Raw genomic sequence first — 19,592 nt, 5'->3', positions numbered from 1 at the left:
GACAGTGAACATCTAAGATGTCTCTACACCTGTTGGACAGTGAACATCTAAGATGTCTCTACATCTGTTGGACAGTGAACACCTAAGATGTCTCTACATCTGTTGGACAGTGAACACCTAAGATGTCTCTACATCTGTTGGACAGTGAACACCTAAGATGTCTCTACATCAGTTGAACAGTGAACACCTTAGATGTCTCTACATCTGTTGGACAGTGAACGCCTAAGATGTCTCTACATCTGTTGGACAGTAAACATCTAAGATGTCTCTACATCTGTTGGACAGTAAACATTTAAGATGTCTCTACATCAGTTGAACAGTGAACACCTAAGATGTCTCTACATCTGTTGAACAGTGAACACCTTAACACCTAATTAGATGTCTCTACATCTGTTGGACAGTGAACGCCTAAGATGTCTCTACATCTGTAGGACAGTGAGCGCCTAAGATGTCTCTACATCTGTTGAACAGTGAACGCCTAAAATGTCTCTACATCTGTTGGACAGTGAACGCCTAAGATGTCTCTACATCCGTTGAATTTATTATATCAGATGCCTTTGTATACATCTGTTGGACAGTGAACACTTAATTTATTATATAAGATGCCCCTGTATACATCTATTGGACAGTGAATGCCTAAGATTTCTCTACATCTGTTGGACAGTGAACGCCTAAGATGTCTCTACATCTGTTGGACAGTGAACACCTAATTTATTATATAAGATGCCCCTGTATACATCTATTGGACAGTGAATGCCTAAGATTTCTCTACATCTGTTGGACAGTGAACACTTAATTTATTATATAAGATGCCATTGTATACATCTGTTGGACAGTGAACGCCTAAGATGTCTCTACATCTGTTGGACAGTGAATGCCTAAGATTTCTCTACATCTGTTGGACAGTGAATGCCTAAGATGTCTCTACATCTGTTGGACAGTGAATGCCTAAGATGTCTCTACATCTGTTGGACAGTGAACACCTAAGATGTCTCTACATCTGTTGGACAGTGAACGCCTAAGATGTCTCTACATCTGTTGGACAGTGAACGCCTAATTTATCTACATCTGTTGGACAGTGAACGCCTAATTTATTACATCTATTGGACAGTGAATGCCTAAGATTTCTCTACATCTGTTGGACAGTGAATGCCTAAGATTTCTCTACATCTGTTGGACAGTGAGCGCCTAAGATGTCTCTACATCTGTTGGACAGTGAACGCCTAATTTATTATATAAGATGCCCCTGTATACATCTGTTGGACAGTGAATGCCTAAGATGTCTCTACATCTGTTGGACAGTGAACGCCTAAGATGTCTCTACATCTGTTGGACAGTGAACGCCTAAGATGTCTCTACATCTGTTGGACAGTGAACGCCTAATTTATTATATAAGATGCCTCTGTATACATCTGTTGGACAGTGAACGCCTAAGATGTCTCTACATCTGTTGGACAGTGAACGCCTAAGATGTCTCTACATCTGTTGGACAGTGAACACCTAAGATGTCTCTACATCTTTTGGACAGTGAACACCTAAGATGTCTCTACATCTGTTGGACAGTGAACATCTAAGATGTCTCTACATCTGTTGGACAGTGAACACCTAAGATGTCTCTACATCTTTTGGACAGTGAACACCTAAGATGTCTCTACATCTTTTGGACAGTGAACATCTAATTTATTATATAAGATGCCTCTGTATACATCTGTTGGACAGTGAACGCCTAAGATGTCTCTACATCTGTTGGACAGTGAACACCTAAGATGTCTCTACATCTGTTGGACAGTGAACGCCTAAGATGTCTCTACATCTGTTGGACAGTGAACGCCTAAGATGTCTCTACATCTGTTGGACAGTGAACACCTAATTTATTATATAAGATGCCCCTGTATACATCTATTGGACAGTGAATACCTAAGATTTCTCTACATCTGTTGAACAGTGACAGTGATGTCTCTACATCTGTTGGACAGAACACCCCTGTATACATCTATTGGACAGTGAATGCCTAAGATTTCTCTACATCTGTTGGACAGTGAACACTTAATTTATTATATAAGATGCCATTGTATACATCTGTTGGACAGTGAACACCTGAAATACAGATGTCTCTATATTTGTTGATATATGTACTGTATTGACTCTTCAAGATCATTTTACTATAAATACATGAATATCTTTCCAAATTGTGTAATTTGAACAGCACGATTCCTTAATTGACATATATATAATTGTTTGCATTTTATGTGGAACTCTTTGAATAATCAAATGTTTTTTGTTAAAATTGATTAAAAGTTTTGAAAATTGTGTGTGTTGGTTGCACATCTGTTTTGCATTGCATCATTGGATTATAACATAAAATAGTTCATTGTATAGAAACCTTCTTTATTTCTATGGTTACTATGGAACAATGAATATAAACAACAACCAAAGTTTGATGCATTTGCATGCAATGTAATTTTGGCTTTAGATGTTGCATACATGTTATTTTAATCAATGCAGTTTGAGAATCAATCATATTATTATTTCTGAAAGGCAAAGGATGGATGGCATTTCTGTTGAATAGTATATATATGTACATTTATAACATATTTTATATCTTCAGAACAATGCACACTGTTAGGTCTGGAGGTTTCACTTGTTGTAGCTGTAGTCTTCACTGTAGTCAAGAAAAGTCTATGGTTCTATACACTAACAAGACTGTATTCTTCAATGAAGTCACGAAAAGTCTATGGTTCTGTACACAAGCAAGACTTTAGTCTTCAATGTAGTCACAAAAATTCTATGGTTCTGTACACAAGCAAGACTTTAGTCTTCAATGTAGTCAAGAAAAGTCTATGGTTCTGTACACAAGCAAGACTTTAGTCTTCAATGTAGTCAAGAAAAGTCTATGGTTCTGTACACTAGCAAGACTGTAGTCTTCAATCTAGTCATGAAAATTCTATGGTTCTGTACACTAGCAAGACGGTAGTCTTCAATGTAGTCAAGAAAATTCTATGGTTCTGTACACTAGCAAGACGGTAGTCTTCAATGTAGTCATGAAAATTCTATGTTTCTGTACACTAGCAAGACGGTAGTCTTCAATCTAGTCATGAAAATTCTATGGTTCTGTACACTAGCAAGACGGTAGTCTTCAATGTAGTCACGAAAAGTCTATGGTTCTGTACACAAGCAAGACTTTAGTCTTCAATCTAGTCATGAAAATTCTATGGTTCTGTACACTAGCAAGACGGTAGTCTTCAATGTAGTCACGAAAAGTCTATGGTTCTGTACACTAGCAAGACGGTAGTCTTCAATGTAGTCAAGAAAAGTCTATGGTTCTGTACACTAGCAAGACTGTAGTCTTCAATGTAGTCAAGAAAAGTCTATGGTTCTGTACACTAGCAAGACTGTAGTCTTCAATGTAGTCACGAAAAGTCTTGGGGTCTGTACACTAGCTATAGGAGTGTACCAGTGGGATATTTAACAAAAAGTTTGAATCATTCATAATGCAAATTAAATATTTTTGTAAGTCATGTATTTTAACTAATAATACATGTATGTATCTCACATTAGGATAATCACAATTACAACTGTAGTTGTAATGAAGTTATAAAATACATGTTTGTGAGATTTAAACTGATGATTCTGCAAATTTTATGAATTTATTTTACACTACACATTGCTAGGCAAAGAAGCAACTGTAATATGTTAATCTTTATTACAGAGTAAAAGATGCACCGTGTAATGTTGAATTCATTGATATTGAAATTCCCTACAACTGACGTAATTAATATCTATATATTTTTAAGATTATGTTTCTTTGTTACCAAAGATAAAACAGTTATACTCCTCCTAAACTACCACAGGGATTTCATTGAAACTTGGTGGCAATAATCTTTATACAGTATAGATATCGGCAATCTATGTCATAACAAGATCCCTCCACAGAGTTATGCCCCTTTAATACCAAACACTGGGGGCCCGGGATATAAATTGGCCCCCAGGATGGCCATTCTAGTTTTAGTGTCCTGGGAGCTTATTTGATCAAATATGATGTCACTGTTTCTCAAATTTTTAATTTGATATCGAAAACTGTAGAATTGGAGATTTAGATAATTTTATCTGATACATTTTAATCTATGGTAGAATGGTGTCCTTCGATCTTTACATTATAGGTCAAATACGGTATATTTATAAGATAAAAGTCATTTAAAGTTATATCATCCTCGATACATCACTCTGGATTTTGTCATAGTAAAATGAAGGCAGTTCAGGAGAAAACAACTGACCAATCAAATTATAGGGAGAGTGATACCAAACTTCAAAGCAACAAAGTCAACCACAGTGTACTGTTATTCAATTATTTGATGTACATCACAAAAATTCTCTGCAGGCCTATGATAGGTCAGTTGTTTTCTCCTGAACTGCCTTCAGTTTTACCATGAGATAGTCCATGGCATCCTCGATACTCCAGGGGTTTTGATCACTTACGATCGCTACACCCCTGGACTATCTCATAATAAAACTGGAGGCAACAGAACAGAACAAGTAATTTAGTTCTTTGATGCATATCAAAAGGGCCGTATAACATACACTGGTTGACTCTGTGGGCGTCACTCTCTCTGTAGTCTTCAAAAGCATTTTTTGCTGGCCTGTGATTGGTTTAGATTTTTTTAGCTCACCTGGCCCGAAGGGCCGGTGAGCTTATGTCATGGCGCGGCGTCCGTCGTCCGTCCGTCCGTCCGTCCGTCCGTCCGTCCGTCCGTCCGTCCGTCCGTCCGTCCGTCCGTCAACATTTCCTTTAAATCGCTACTAGTCATAGAGTTCTGCATGGATTGTAACCAAATTTGGCCACAAACATCCTTGGGGGAGGGGAAACAGAACTTGTATAAATTTTGGCTCTGACCCCCCGGGGGCAGGAGGGGCGGGGCCCAATAGGGGTAATAGAGGTAAATCCTTTAAATCGCTACTTGTCATAGAGCTCTGAATGGAATGTAACAAAATTTGGCCACAAACATCCTTTGGGGAAGGGGAACAGAACTTGTATAAATTTTGGCTCTGGTCCCCCGGGGGCAGGAGGGGCGGGGCCCAATAGGGGAAATAGAGGTAAATCCTTTAAATCGCTACTAGTCATAGAGTTCTGAATGGAATGTAACTAAATTTGGCCACAAACATCCTTGGGGGAAGGGGAACAGAACTTGCATAAATTTTGGCTCTGACCCCCCGGGGGCAGGAGGGGCGGGGCCCAATAGGGGTAATAGAGGTAAATCCTTTAAATCGCTACTTGTCATAGAGCTCTGAATGGAATGTAACCAAATTTGGCCACAAACATCCTTTGGGGAAGGGGAACAGAACTTGTATAAATTTTGGCTCTGGTCCCCTGGGGGCAGGAGGGGCGGGGCCCAATAGGGGAAATAGAGGTAAATCCTTTAAATCGCTACTTGTCATAGAGTTCTACATGAATTGTAACCAAATTTGGCCACAAACATCCTTGGGGGAAGGGGAACAGAACTTGTATAAATTTTGGCTCTGGTCCCCCGGGGGCAGGAGGGGCGGAGCCCAATAGGGGTAATAGAGGTAAATCCTTTAAATCGCTACTAGTCATAGAGTTCTGAATGGAATGTAACCAAATATGGCCACAAACATCCTTGGGGGAGGGGGAACAGACCTTGTATAAATTTTGGCTCTGACCCCCCGGGGGCAGGAGGGGCGGGGCCCAATAGGGGAAATAGAGGTAAATCCTTTAAATCTCTACTTGTCCAAGAGCTCTACATGAATTGTAACCAAATTTGGCCACAAACATCCTTAGGGGAAGGGGAACAGAACTTGTATAAATTTTGGCTCTGATCCCCCAGGGGCAGGAGGGGCGGGGCCCAATAGGGGAAATAGAGGTAAATCATTTAAATCACTACTTGTCATAGAGTTCTGAATGGAATGTAACCAAATTTGGCCACAAACATCCTTTGGGGAAGGGGAACAGAACTTGTATAAATTTTGGCTCTGGTCTCCCGGGGGCAGGAGGGGGGGGCCAATAGGGGTAATAGAGGTAAATCCTTTAAATTGCTACTAGTCATAGAGTTCTGAATGGAATGTAACCAAATTTGGCCACAAACATCCTTAGGGGAAGGGGAACAGAACTTGTATAAATTTTGGCTCTGGTCCCCCGGGGACAGGAGGGGCGGGGCCCAATAGGGGAAATAGAGGTAAATCCTTTAAATCGCTACTAGTCATAGAGTTCTGCATGGATTGTAACCAAATTTGGCCACAAACATCCTTGGGGGAAGGGGAACAGAACTTGTATAAATTTTGACTCTGGCCCCCTGGGGGCGGGAGGGGTGGGGCCCAATAGGGGATTTAGAGGTTAATATTAAAATTCCTTCAGAAAAGAAACAATGAACCTATATTCAGAACATTACTTGGCATTACAAACCAGGTGAGCGATACAGGCCCTCTGGGCCTCTTGTTTGTCTGAGCTGCCTTCAGTTTTACTATGAGATAGTCCAGGGATGTATATATAGAGATCTGTAGTGATCAGAACCCCTGGAGTATTGAGGATGGCCCAGAGGTGGATATAATGTAAGTGATAGTGTAGTAAATGTTATATTTCGGTCAATGACCTAGGTGTGGATTTGCAGGTCTGCTTTATTCGGTATCAACTGTTACAACTACTCTCCCCATACATGCCTCAACTCTCGCTTCTGTATTTCTCCAAGTAATCTCCCTTCTCACATACACTATGTCAATACCAGTTACCCCTGGAGTATCGAGGATAAAGTTATACATGTGAAAGATTTAATGTCCTGCCTGAGTCCAAAGTTTGATTAGTGATTTGATTAGCATTACTAACTAAGGCAAATGTTAATTTCCTGGAGCCATTGGTGCATTCATCACTGTCAGAATAATTTTAAAATACAATGTACATCCACATTAGTATATCTTCCTCTATATTAAAGATGCTCCACCGCCAACAGAGCAAAATGATATTTATCATTTAAATATTATAATTGGTCTTTAATTATACATATATACATGTATGTCTAATTAACACAAAAAAAATAATATAAAATGATTTATTTTGCTTTTGGTGCATGAGCATCATTCCATATAAAGGATATAGTGCCACAGAAGTTTTTCGAGAAGAATTAATTATTTTTGATATTTTAAACTTGAAGCAAAATTAAAAGCTTTTCAACAGTGGTACTAGTGTTCAGTAAGTAATTTTTGTAACTGAAGAAAAATACCAAACGTCTGCTCCTTTTTTACCATTTGTCAGCGGTGGAGCATCTTTATATGACAGTTTTAGAATACCATATTAGATATGTATCTGTTTTAATAAGTTAAGTTTAAGTTAAGTTTATTTTCCAGTAAAGGATTGAGGTCCTCTACACTGGACTCATAATCATACAATAAATACATACATGATATATAATGTACATGAAGCATTGCAGGTAATAATCTATAAAGTTTCGTTAGTTAAGTTTTTAAGAAATGTTCGATTTCCATGTTGATAATTTCAAGGTGTTCATGTTTATATTGTTAACACAGTTCATAATGACAACTCTGCTCTATAATTATAGAGTAGGTCTTGGTTTTCCCAGAATTTGTCTAAATTATTTTTAAAACAGTTTATATTAGGTGATGATATAACAGATTCTGGAAGAGAGTTCCAAATTCTGACAGTTCGCACAGTAAAATAGTTTTTCCTCAATGTTGATGTTGAATGTAGGGGGTAGAGTTTTTTTTAATTTCCTCTAGCACTATGTTTGGGGGCCACATCTGACCATAACCTTATACAGTTACAGCAGTCTTTATCATATAATCCAGAAATCATTTTGAACACCTCAATCATGTCCCCACGCATACGCCGGTATGATAGGCTGGGCAATTTCAGTTTTTTCAGCCTTTCCTCGTATGGCAATTTTTGTAGTCCGGGCAGGCATCAGGTGGCCCATCGTTGAACACTTTCTATCAGGTCGATTTCCTTGTTTTTGTATGGATACCAGATTGAACTTGCGTAATCTAGCTGGGACCTGACAAGTGTTTTGTATAATGGTATAAATAACTTTGTGTCCATAAAATGAAATGTTCTACGTAGCATACCAAACATTGAATTGGCTTTCTTTACTTTGTTGCTGATATGGTTTTCAAAGCTTAAATCTGATGCTATAGTTACTCCAATATCTTTCTCACTTGTTGTAGTCAGCAGTTGTTTATTCATTAAGTTGTAATGGTGGTTTGTATTTGTGGACTTTCCAATATGCATATGTTTACATTTGTCCGGGTGCATTTTTAATAACCAATCTTCACTCCATTTGCTCATGGTATCCAAATCGTTTTGCAGGATTTTCCTATCTTCTTCGTTGGAAATTACTTTGAAAATTTTTGTGTCGTCTGCAAAAAGATATATCTCGGGGTTTACTAGATTAGGGAGCTCATTAATGAAGATGACAAAGAGAAGTGGTCCGAGCACTGAACCTTGTGGTATTCCAGAAGTGACTTTTGTCCACTCTGAATCTTCCCCGTTAACTGTGACTTTTTGATGCCTTCCTATAAGAAAGTTTGAAATCCAAGTGATAAGTTGACTTGAGAAGTTATATGCGCCTAGTTTATTGAGGAGACGTTGGTGAGGGACCGTGTCGAAGGCCTTCTTGTAATCCATGTATATGCAATCAATAGTGTGACCATTGTCCAGTGCATGTGTCCATTTATCTAAAACTTCAAGTAGTTGTAGAGAAGTAGACTTTCCTGATATGAAGCCGTACTGTTTTGTAGAAAAATACTTGTTGGTCCTCATGTGTTTCGTTATGTGCTCCCTTATTATGGTTTCCAGTATTTTACATACAACTGAGGTTAGACTGACTGGGCGGTAATTTCCAGCTTCACATCTGTCACCTTTTTTGTATATGGCGCAGACTCTAGCATTTTTCCAAACAAGTGGTAGATCTCCGGTGGTCAGTGACTGATTGAACAGGATTGTTAGCGGTATTCTTATAGAATTTGCTGTGTTTCTTAAGTAGTGAGGGTAAAGTTCATCCAGTCCGGGTGATTTCTCTGTTTTAAGTTTTGAAAGATAGTTGTGTACTTGCTGTCTGTTGACTTGGAGAGGTATCATGTCCTCAGTTACTGTTATGTTTCTAATTCTAGGTATATCTTCGCTTTGCTCAGTTACAAATACGTATATACTTCACTGAAAAATGTTGCTAGCACATCCGCCTTTTGTTTATCCTGTGAAACCTTAAGAGAGCTCTTGTCATCTGGTATGCTGTATAAATCTCCCACACCAGCTTTCACTTTTGATTTAGAATTAATGTATCTCCATATGGCCTTGGGATTTGATTTTGCTTTATTTGCCAGGTTGTACTCAAATTCTTTCCTAAGTTTCCGGGTGGCATTTCTTACTTTGTTTCTTATCTTGTTGTAGTCCTTCCTTATTTCAGGGTCTTTACTTGTGAAAGCCTTCCTAGAGAGTGAGTTTTTTTTCCTGATTAGTTCTAAAGTATGCTTGTCTGCTGGAAAGCTGTTGATATTACTGCAACCTATACTGAAGGATTTTGTTGGAACAAATTTGTCCTCAATTTCCTTTAAGATGCTTTTAAATATTATCCAGTTCTCATTAACACTGTTTCCTTCATTCAAAATATCTTCCCATTGTAGCTCTCTTATTTCTCTGTTTATTTCCGGATAGTTTGCTTTATTGTAGCATTTCTTAATTTTTGTCTGGGTGACTGTGTTAACTTTACACTCTACAAAGAAAGAAAGAACGCAGTGATCACTTTTCCCTAGCGGACTGAGATATTCGATGCTTGAGATGCTATTATCTTCTTTAGTTAATACAAGATCTAATATATGGGGATTATCATTACCCCGCCATCTTGTTGGCTGATCCACGTGCTGTGAGAAGAAGTTATCTTGAAGTTTTTGTAGAAATTTGTATTCCTGAGATTCTGTGCTATATTGCCTCTTGTGTTCCACAGGTTCCAGATGATATTAGGGTAATTAAAGTCTCCCATTATCAATATGTCCGTGTATCCTTTACTTGAAACTTCATCTAAGAGTAATTGTAGATTGTTGTTATTCTCTATTGTGCTGGAGTCTGATCTATAAACAAGACCAATTAGTAATTTCCTGCTGTTATTCAGCATAATTTCTACAAAGAGGTTTTCCTGGAAGTTGGTTTCCATGACAATTTCTGTAGCAGGTACCAGATTCTTGTCTAGTAGTATCATGCCTCTCCCTAGGTTGTTGCCCACGTTTCTGTTAACATCTGGTAATCGCTGGTGCTCTCAACATTGAACTCAGCTGCTGACATGTCCTGGAGTCTGTTTTTGGCTTTTACCTCTGTTATACCAATAATGTCTGGATTTGTGTCCATGATTCTTTGATTTAGTTCTGTTAATTTATTTTTGAGTTGGTCTGCATTTGTATAGATAAATTTGAGGCGATCTTGTTGTTGAAACTTCTGATTTAAATTTGGTTTCTTTTTACTTTGATTATTTTTCTTGCCCATGGTGGGCCTCTTAATTACTTTGTATATATGTTCCCCCGATGGGTTACTATTCTGTTTGGCTTTGGCCTTAATCCCTATTGAGATTCCTCCTCTAGACTCTAGAGGAGGAATCTCAATAGGGATTAGCTTTGGCCTCTGACCAAAGCCTTTTTTCTTCTTCCCTTTCTGTTCTTGTAAGATCATTGGCGATTCTGTATTTTTTTAATTCCTTGTGATCTCCAAGTGTTCTGATTTTACTGAACACTGATTTCTTCACTTCTGGTGAGGAAAGTGATACCAACAAGGGCCTTGCTTTTATTTCGTCATTCTCCTTGGTGAATTTCCCTAGTCTAATACATTTGACATTATCCTTATCCTCAATGCCACATTTGTTGAGAATTCTGTTTGCAGTATTAGTATCGTGGGTTATTCTCTCCTGGCGAATATTGGTGAATATTAATGACATCGTTATTTATAACTGTAAAAAATAATAAGGTTGATGGACTTTAAGCAAAGTTGTTTATTAGGTGAAATCTGGTAATGTGTGCCTTACAGCTCTGTGTCAACAGAATGTTTGGAATGTACTTGCGACTTGCCAAAGCGTTTAAATGACACAGAAGGTTGAAAAATGGCTGACACCAATCCTTCTCAGTCTCCCTCCAGTGTAGAAGAAAGTACGGACTCTTTGGACAGTCGAACACGTGACGCTGTCACTGATGGACTGGTGGATCTGTTGAAGCCAGCTGTGGAGGAAATAGACGACAGGGTCAAAACAGTCAGGTATTGTACGATATGACTCGGTAATACTAAGGTGGGCGGGTCAGGATGTTTTAACAAACTCATGTCGCTGTGTATCATCACTCTAGTGAGAGGAAACCGATTATGTCCAGTGTCTAGCGATCAATGAACTATTGTTTCTTGATCAAAACAAAGACAACGTTGAAAGTCGCATTCCCTTTTTTCCATTTGAGAATTAAAAAAAAATGTTTTCCTGTGTAGTTTTTAAAATCCCTTTTCTGATGATTGTTATACACTTTACCGGGGTATGTACATTATAATTGTACACTGTATGTTATATCAACATACAGTAAAATTACTTAAGATGAAATTGTCCACATAACATTTATATAAGAAAATATCTTATTAAATGTTATGTGGAAAATTTCATCTAAGGTAATTTTACTGTATGTTGATATTTGTGCAACATTAATTTTGTATGAATCTTTTGAAGTGTCACTGATATTGTCAATGATATATTTTAATTTTACTTCCTTGTAATGTTCATTAAATTGTTGTCTAATTATTTGAAATGAAATAAAAACAAATCACTGGAAGGCAGCCATTTATCAAATGATCATATAGCTATAGTTTAATTATATTTTTTGGCTTTCTTCAGGGACAGCCAAGTGGAATTGCGTCAACAGATCGATTGTCTAGCAGATGGTGAGATTTTTACAATTAATATGACTGAAGGCAAGGCCTTAAAGGGGGCAGCAAGATGTTTCAGTAATCATTTATTATTCAATGTTAAAAATGCAATTTATAGAAATAACGGGGCCGAATTTTCAGTTTATTTTTTATTCATATATTCAAACTATCCTTGTCTCCAAACCCTCATTTGAGAATGAAACCCCCATTAGAGAAGGAAATTTTTTTATTTCCGTAACAGATATTCCGTTTTTGGCCAGCTGATTATATTGGAAGGTAGTGTATCACTTGAACGCTTGCAAATAAAGAGCAAAAGCATCGAGCTTCTACCTTCTGGCAGTTGCAATTTTGTAACGTCATATTTTCAGTTGAAGACATAAGGCCTAACTTTAAGATTATATGATTACAGCATATATTTAATTTTTTTGACAGGCTTATTTAAATAATTTCATTAAAAGTGTATGACTTTTACAGTTTTATGAATATACTGTGATTTCAGCTGTAAGGATGGATTTTTATCATACTCTTTATTTAATTTTAGACTTGAAGAAGATAGCAGAACAACAGGCAGTGCCAGTAGATCTAGAACCCTATGTCAAAAAATTAAACAACTCCCGTCGACGTGTAATGCTTGTCAACAACATTCTACAAAATGTACAGGTATAAAAACAGGCATAAACTTTATGTATTTTACAACGATTGCAAAACAAGTTATACAACTTTAATATGCAAATCACTTTCGATTGCCCAGATTATATGTCTGATTACTGTAATAAGCCATATGAACATTTTATGTCTGATAACTGTTATAAATCTGATGAACATTTTATGTCTGATTACCGTAATAAGTTAGATGAACACTTTATGTCTGATAACTGTTAAAAGTCAGATGAACATTTTATGTCTGATTACTGTAATAAGTCAGATAAACATTTTATGTCTGATTACTGTAATAAGCCAGATGAAAGTCTGATGAACATTTTATGTCTGATTACTGTTATAAGTCTGATGAACATTTTATGTCTGATTACCGTAATAAGATGAACATTTTATGTCTGATTACCGTAATAAGATGAACATTTTATGTCTGATTACTGTAACAAGTCAGATGGACATTTTATGTCTGATTACCGTTATAAGTCAGATGAACATTTTATGTCTGATTACTGTAATAAGTCAGATGAACATTTTATGTCTGATAACTGTTATAAGTCAGATGAACATTTTATGTCCGATTACTTTTATAAGCCAGATGAACATTTTATGTCTGATTACTGTAATAAGTCAGATGAACATTTTATGTCTGATTACTGTAATAAGCCAGATGAACATTTTATGTCTGATTACTGTTATAAGTCCGATGAACATTTTATGTCTGATTACTGTAATAAGTCAGATGAACATTTTATGTCTGATTACTGTGATAAGTCAGATGAACATTTTATGTCTGATTACTGTAATAAGTCCGATGAACATTTTATGTCTGATTACTGTAATAAGTCAGATGAACATTTTATGTCTGATTACCGTGATAAGTCAGATGAACATTTTATGTCTGATTACCGTGATAAGTCAGATGAACATTTTATGTCTTATTTCAGGAAAGACTGACCAAATTATACAACAATGTCTCCAAGGAAACGGCCCGGAGGAAAACCTTACTGGACTCTCCATCTCCCGGTCCACCCCACTAGTCGGACGTAGGAAGGAGTTTAACATAGACAGGACTAAGCTGTGTTAGGACAATAATACAGAGGGATTTCTATTTGTGTACATTATGGTACATGTTGATGTGCAATATGACTTTGTGTGGGCAACTAAGCTCTTTGACATTGTAAACTTTTAAAGCTACAGGTATATAAGTATCAGAATAATTAAACAACAACTATCAAAAGATTTGCTTTAATCTGCAGGACATGTCTACATTTGACAATATAGATTGTATCTTGTTGAAGTAAGTCTTCAAGGAGATCCTGAAAGAAAACATAAATGAGATTTATAACGCTTGGCTTTTTAATTTGATTATAAGTATTGTCTATATATATATTTACAGCCTGTATCTACTTCTAAGTTAGTGGTGTGAGATTCCTGTGTAAAAATGGTCAGATCAGGATTCTTCCATGGACTCAAGTGTTATTGGGCATTTGTCATGTAGATCATCAGTGTCAGTATCCTTATGTGATTTGAAATCTTTGATTAAATTGTCAGCGCAGAAATCCAACAGCAGATAGAAGGGATTTATTTTGGAGTCTTGGGTGAAGTTGATATTTCACCACAAAAAATGTGCTATGCATGAATGTGTGAGAGAATGTGATTTTTACTGCTCAAATGACTTTTGAGTTAATGACACAGTGTGTCCTTCAGTCTTCCATTTCTCATCTCAAACAATAATTTCCTTTTAAATCTCTTCTTTAGAAAAGTCAATAGAGATATAATTATAATTTTTGGGCTTGTAGCATGGTGGTTGAGATGCTGTTGACACCAATTACTTGGCTTTTCATTCAAGGCTTTTTGGTTACAATAGCTTAAGTTTTTGGACAACTCGATAATAACTGAGGACCAAATACAATTAATGTGCATATTATAGCAGTATTCTAATATTCTAATTATATCACTTTGTACTGGAAGTGCTATGTTAATATTTGATTGAGCTGATATTGTGTTCAGTGCATGCATACTTAAATGCACAAATAACCTCTTCATGATCACTTTTGCTTTAAACTTGATTGCGCCTAAGAAAGTATATGTACAGTACCTTATATTTACACCCCCACATCAAAATGAAAGGAGGGGGGGCGGAGGTGTATACTAGAATTGGGTTTTCCGTCTCTCTGTCTGTAGACACAACTTTTTCTGGTGAACTCCTCCTAAACTACTTGACAGATTTTTATAAAATTTGTTACACAGAACCCTGACATATAGAGGAGTTGAGTAAACTTAATAGGGTTCTGCAATGTCCTCTATTGTAGGTATTAAATCATTAATACATTATTAATAAGATGAGATGTGGAAACCTTATTAGTTCTGGCGGTCCCACTATCTTACATGTTACGATTGACCAGGGGTCACTTTCATCCTCTGTCAGCTATTGGCTTTGTGCACTCATGCTTGGTATGCCAGACTAGGGGCGATGGGTCCTTTGGGCCCCCTTTGCTAGCCAAAGTGTCACCTTGCATCCTCTGACAGCTGCTGGCTACATGACTTAGTACAGCGTGTGGGGTTAGGGTCTGAGACCCTTAAGGGACCCCTATGCTGGGGAGGTTTGGTGATGAGCCAATCACATTTTAGGTCTGGCACATTCTAGCCAATGACATAGGTTGAAGATCGAGCTATAGGTTACTGTGCTCGGACTTGTACAGTACAGTCTCCTGAGCATTGTGATGGTGTCCAGTCATCGCCAGGTTCCAACACCTGTTCAACTTCTACAGTTGATGTTTCCTCATGGAACAAAATGGAATGAGTTACAGATAAATAGTGAAAGCAAACAGTCACTTTTTTTATTAACTACGACTGATAAGCATCATCTTGATCAACCAGTTTGTCAAGCTCAGATGAGGAGACTGTGAACTGACTGGACTCACCAGCAGACAAAGTAAGAAAATGGGCCGAGTTCAAACACCTAAACAAGAGATCTATTCAATGCCTGTTAGATCTAGGGTTTGAATGTATGGATGCTATAGCTTTTTTGGGACCAGAAGATCTGGTAGACAGTGATATGCCGATCGGCCAAACAAAGCTGCTGTTGAGAACCGTGGCACAGACTTTTATGAAGTCACCAGGAGCTGCAGTCTATGAGAGCAAAACGAGACCAGTACATGTGACACCATCAAGCACACCTGCAGATGCAGCCATGCAGTCAAGGCAGTAATCGGGTCCAGATCACCTAGATAGGCAACAATCAACTTCTGGGGACAAGACATCGGAGACATATTTGGACAGTGTGGCCAGTTTGTGGGACCAAATGAGTAGCCACCAGGATCCTCCTCGATCCTTCAATGTGCAGGAATCAGCATCCTGGAGGGACCCACAAATATATTTACGAGCCGCAGCAACATGAGGTAAGGGTGCCGCTTATGGCCTGTTATATGAGGCCTGGGATGAACACCTCCCTCCTAATGATTTTGATAGAGGCTTTATTCTAAATGGTATTAAACAAGGTGTTCATATAATTGCTCCAGACTCATCCCCCATGCATGTGAGGCTCCCAATTATCCCTCTGCCTCTATACACAGCCCCTTTTACACATTAGCCTCAAAGCAAGTTCAGACAGAAATAGACAATGGTAATTACATCCCTATTTCTACAAAAACCTTATCATTAGACCTATGGGGATATAATAATGGAAAAGTTAAATTTAAATATATTAGTTGTACCATTGAAATACATATATGTTTTAACAGTACATGTATGTAGTCACAGTCCATGTCTGTAAATGTGGCCTAGCCTTAGGGACCTGTCGTCGTGTCGCATAACATGTTGTCGAGACATTGATGAAAGCTATTTAACCAAACAGTTACACATGACTATGATTTATCATGTCTGCTAATGATGTAACTTAGAATGACTCTGTGATTAACATTGATTTATAGATATTACTCAACACAAACATGTAGGGCTATTTAAAGGCAAGCAAACCATGCATAGAGTGTCAACTTCCCCCAGTATTCGACCATGGGTGCTGGGCCATACTTTGCCATGCGGAATAAAGTACTGAAACCACAACTCAGCATTTGACTTATACTCAACTTTACTCTACAACGTCTACACCTCATCGACATTAACCTTTACTTCATACAGGGTCATCCCTAAAACATCTGGGGGGAGTCAGACTTATCCATGACTGTAGCCGGCCACCAGGCCAGGCAATTAATGACTACTGTACACAGCTGGACAAACAAAATTTCAGTCCATAGACAGTGCAGTTGAAATGATGAGCCCAGGTTGTTTTATGGCCAAAGTTGACCTTAAGCCTGTCTAAAGATCTGTAGCTATCAGTAAACACAGCCAAATGGTTACAGGTCTCAAATGGACCTTTAATGGGGATTTCAAGTATTTCTATGGTTCCAAGTTGCCTTTTGGTGCAAAGGCAAGTTTAGGGATTTTTCATAATGGAGGTATTACTAAATTGTGCAGCAGGCGGTATTAGTCCACTCTGGCAACAGCTCTAATTGGTGTTACTGGGATGTAGGGTCAGCAAGGTTATCCAATATATAATGTGTTTCTTATAATTCTAACAAGGTAATTAAATGTAAAGTATTAAAACAACTTAATCTGTTGGTATTAGTAACTAAGAGACTTCTTTATCCCTGCTATCAGTAGTATGTTCTTTTTTGTAAATTATGTACCAGTTAACTGTACATGTATAAATGTAACCACATTTGTAACAGATGAGCAGTTTAGATCAATGGATCCTTGTGGTCTGTAATCACATGTGTAACAGGTGAGTAGTTTAGATCAATGAATCCTTGTGGTCTGTAATCACATGTGTAACAGGTGAGCAGTTTAGATCAATGGATCCTTGTGGTCTGTAATCACATGTGTAACAGGTGAGCAGTTTAGATCAATGGATCCTTGTGGTCTGTAATCACATGTGTAACAGGTGAGCAGTTTAGATCAATGGATCCTTGTGGTCTGTAATCACATGTGTAACAGGTGAGCAGTTTAGATCAATGGATCCTTGTGGTCTGTAATCACATGTGTAACAGATGAGCAGTTTAGATCAATGGATCCTTGTGGTCTGTAATCACATTTGTAACAGATGAGCAGTTTAGATCAATGGATCCTTGTGGTCTGTAATCACATGTGTAACAGGTGAGTAGTTTAGATCAATGAATCCTTGTGGTCTGTAATCACATGTGTAACAGGTGAGCAGTTTAGATCAATGGATCCTTGTGGTCTGTAATCACATGTGTAACAGGTGAGCAGTTTAGATCAATGGATCCTTGTGGTCTGTAATCACATGTGTAACAGGTGAGCAGTTTAGATCAATGGATCCTTGTGGTCTGTAATCACATGTGTAACAGGTGAGCAGTTTTTAGATCAATGGATCCTTGTGGTCTGTAATCACATGTGTAACAGGTGAGCAGTTTAGATCAATGGATCCTTGTGGTCTGTAATCACATGTGTAACAGGTGAGCAGTTTAGATCAATGGATCCTTGTGGTCTGTAATCACATGTGTAACAGGTGAGCAGTTTAGATCAATGGATCCTTGTGGTCTGTTGATACTATCATGTCTAATGTACATTCCATATTTTGATCTCGGTATATATAATTATTGACTTAAGTTATTATAGGAAAAATTACCTGTATATGTATACAAATACTTGGATTTAAACAAAATAAACATTATATTGACTGTCACGGTTTTCTATTTGTGGTATCTTGTGATGCTCAATTACAAGTTTGCCTGTCTGTCAGTGAAGCGTTGCATACACAATGGTGGGGCCTGATGGGGACATGCTGTAACCACAACTATAGGTGTTCACTTTGTCTAAAAGGCCTAGTGACATCATATTGGGCCTGTAACATGCTGGGATGAAGGGCTACCAAGTTTGTTCAAATGAATGACCTTGACTATTATTGAAGGTCTCAGATGCCAAATAGGCAAAAATCTTTAAAACCAATTTTTGTCAATAATAATAGGCTTAGATATTGTACTTTATGCTGGGTTGAAGGACTACCAATTCAAGTTTGTTCAAATGATTGACCTTGACTATCATTCAAGGTCACATGATCATAATGTCTAAAATCTTTAACACAAATAATTGTCAATAACTAAGAGGCCTAAAGCCCAGTAGCATGCCTGGATAAAAGACTACCAAGTTTGACAATATGAGTCAAATGTGCTAGATCTTTAAACAACTAATTTTGAATAAAATTAACTAAGATGCGTTGAGACCTGATGCTGAGCCTGTAGTGCGGCACAGGTGGCCAGCATGCTGTAATTTCAATTGACCAGTGTAGAACATATAATCAGTAATGCAATGGTCACTTTCTTCTCTATAGCGAACTTTTTAGGTAGCTAGGACTGTTCAATCATCACGTTATCGATGATCTGAGTCTGGGATAGACACCATTGATTCCTGTTTCAGATATTTTGTCTGAAATATTTCAACTGGCCATTGCTATTAACTTGTCTGTCTGCCTCCATCAGTAAACAATTCATATTTTTGACTTCTTCTCTGAAGTTAATTCACCAAATTCATTGATGGCATTTTGTGTTTTTGTTGTGGTTAAATTAAGAATTGAAGCATAACCGTATACAGGATGGTCACCACACTTAAGGGGATCAGAGAGGCGTGAAATATCTTATATCTAAACTAATTTAAATATATATAATACAACAATTGCATATTAGTTAACTTTTATTGCATAATTTCCTTCAAAATTAACAATGTAATATTTTACTTGATTAAACATTAACAAAACTCTTGTCTGTAGAAAACGATATGTGATATAAAATAGAATACATGTATGTAAGTTATATAGATTTTCTATACATAGCACCTTGTATCAATGCATGAAAATATTAAATTAAGGGCATATATCCTTTCCCATCTGGCTATATAAATATATATTGTGAACTGTTAATCAAATACTTGACAATGAGTACATATATTAAGTAAATGTAGCTAAATTATCAATGCATTTTGCATCCTAGTATTCATAACTTGTTGAAAACGGTCCTTGTCT

At 37.4% G+C, this 19,592-nt stretch overlaps 1 protein-coding gene across 1 annotated transcript; it reads left to right on the top strand.

Moving 5' to 3' along the window:
• The first annotated feature begins 11,050 nt into the window (after positions 1-11,050).
• LOC138320360 (SNARE-associated protein Snapin-like) lies at positions 11,051-14,120 on the top strand. The gene is made up of 4 exons (XM_069263281.1): positions 11,051-11,251; positions 11,868-11,914; positions 12,441-12,559; positions 13,501-14,120. The coding sequence occupies exons 1-4, from the start codon at positions 11,100-11,102 to the stop codon at positions 13,591-13,593; spliced, it is 411 nt and encodes a 136-aa protein (XP_069119382.1). The 5' UTR covers positions 11,051-11,099; the 3' UTR covers positions 13,594-14,120.
• Positions 14,121-19,592: the final 5,472 nt, after the last annotated feature.

This window comes from Argopecten irradians, chromosome 4, assembly GCF_041381155.1.
Source record: "Argopecten irradians isolate NY chromosome 4, Ai_NY, whole genome shotgun sequence".
Taxonomy (NCBI): domain Eukaryota; kingdom Metazoa; phylum Mollusca; class Bivalvia; order Pectinida; family Pectinidae; genus Argopecten; species Argopecten irradians.
Note: the sequence above shows the minus strand (reverse complement) of the source record. Positions and strands in the feature narration are given on the sequence as shown.

Bases quoted from the DNA above. Each gene is read 5' to 3' on its own strand.
- LOC138320360 (XM_069263281.1), top strand. From the start codon at position 11,100: ATGGCTGACACCAATCCTTCTCAGTCTCCCTCCAGTGTAGAAGAAAGT. The intron at 11,252-11,867 runs GTATTGTACGAT...GGCTTTCTTCAG, and splicing joins GACAGGGTCAAAACAGTCAG to GGACAGCCAAGTGGAATTGC. The intron at 11,915-12,440 runs GTGAGATTTTTA...ATTTAATTTTAG, and splicing joins GATCGATTGTCTAGCAGATG to ACTTGAAGAAGATAGCAGAA.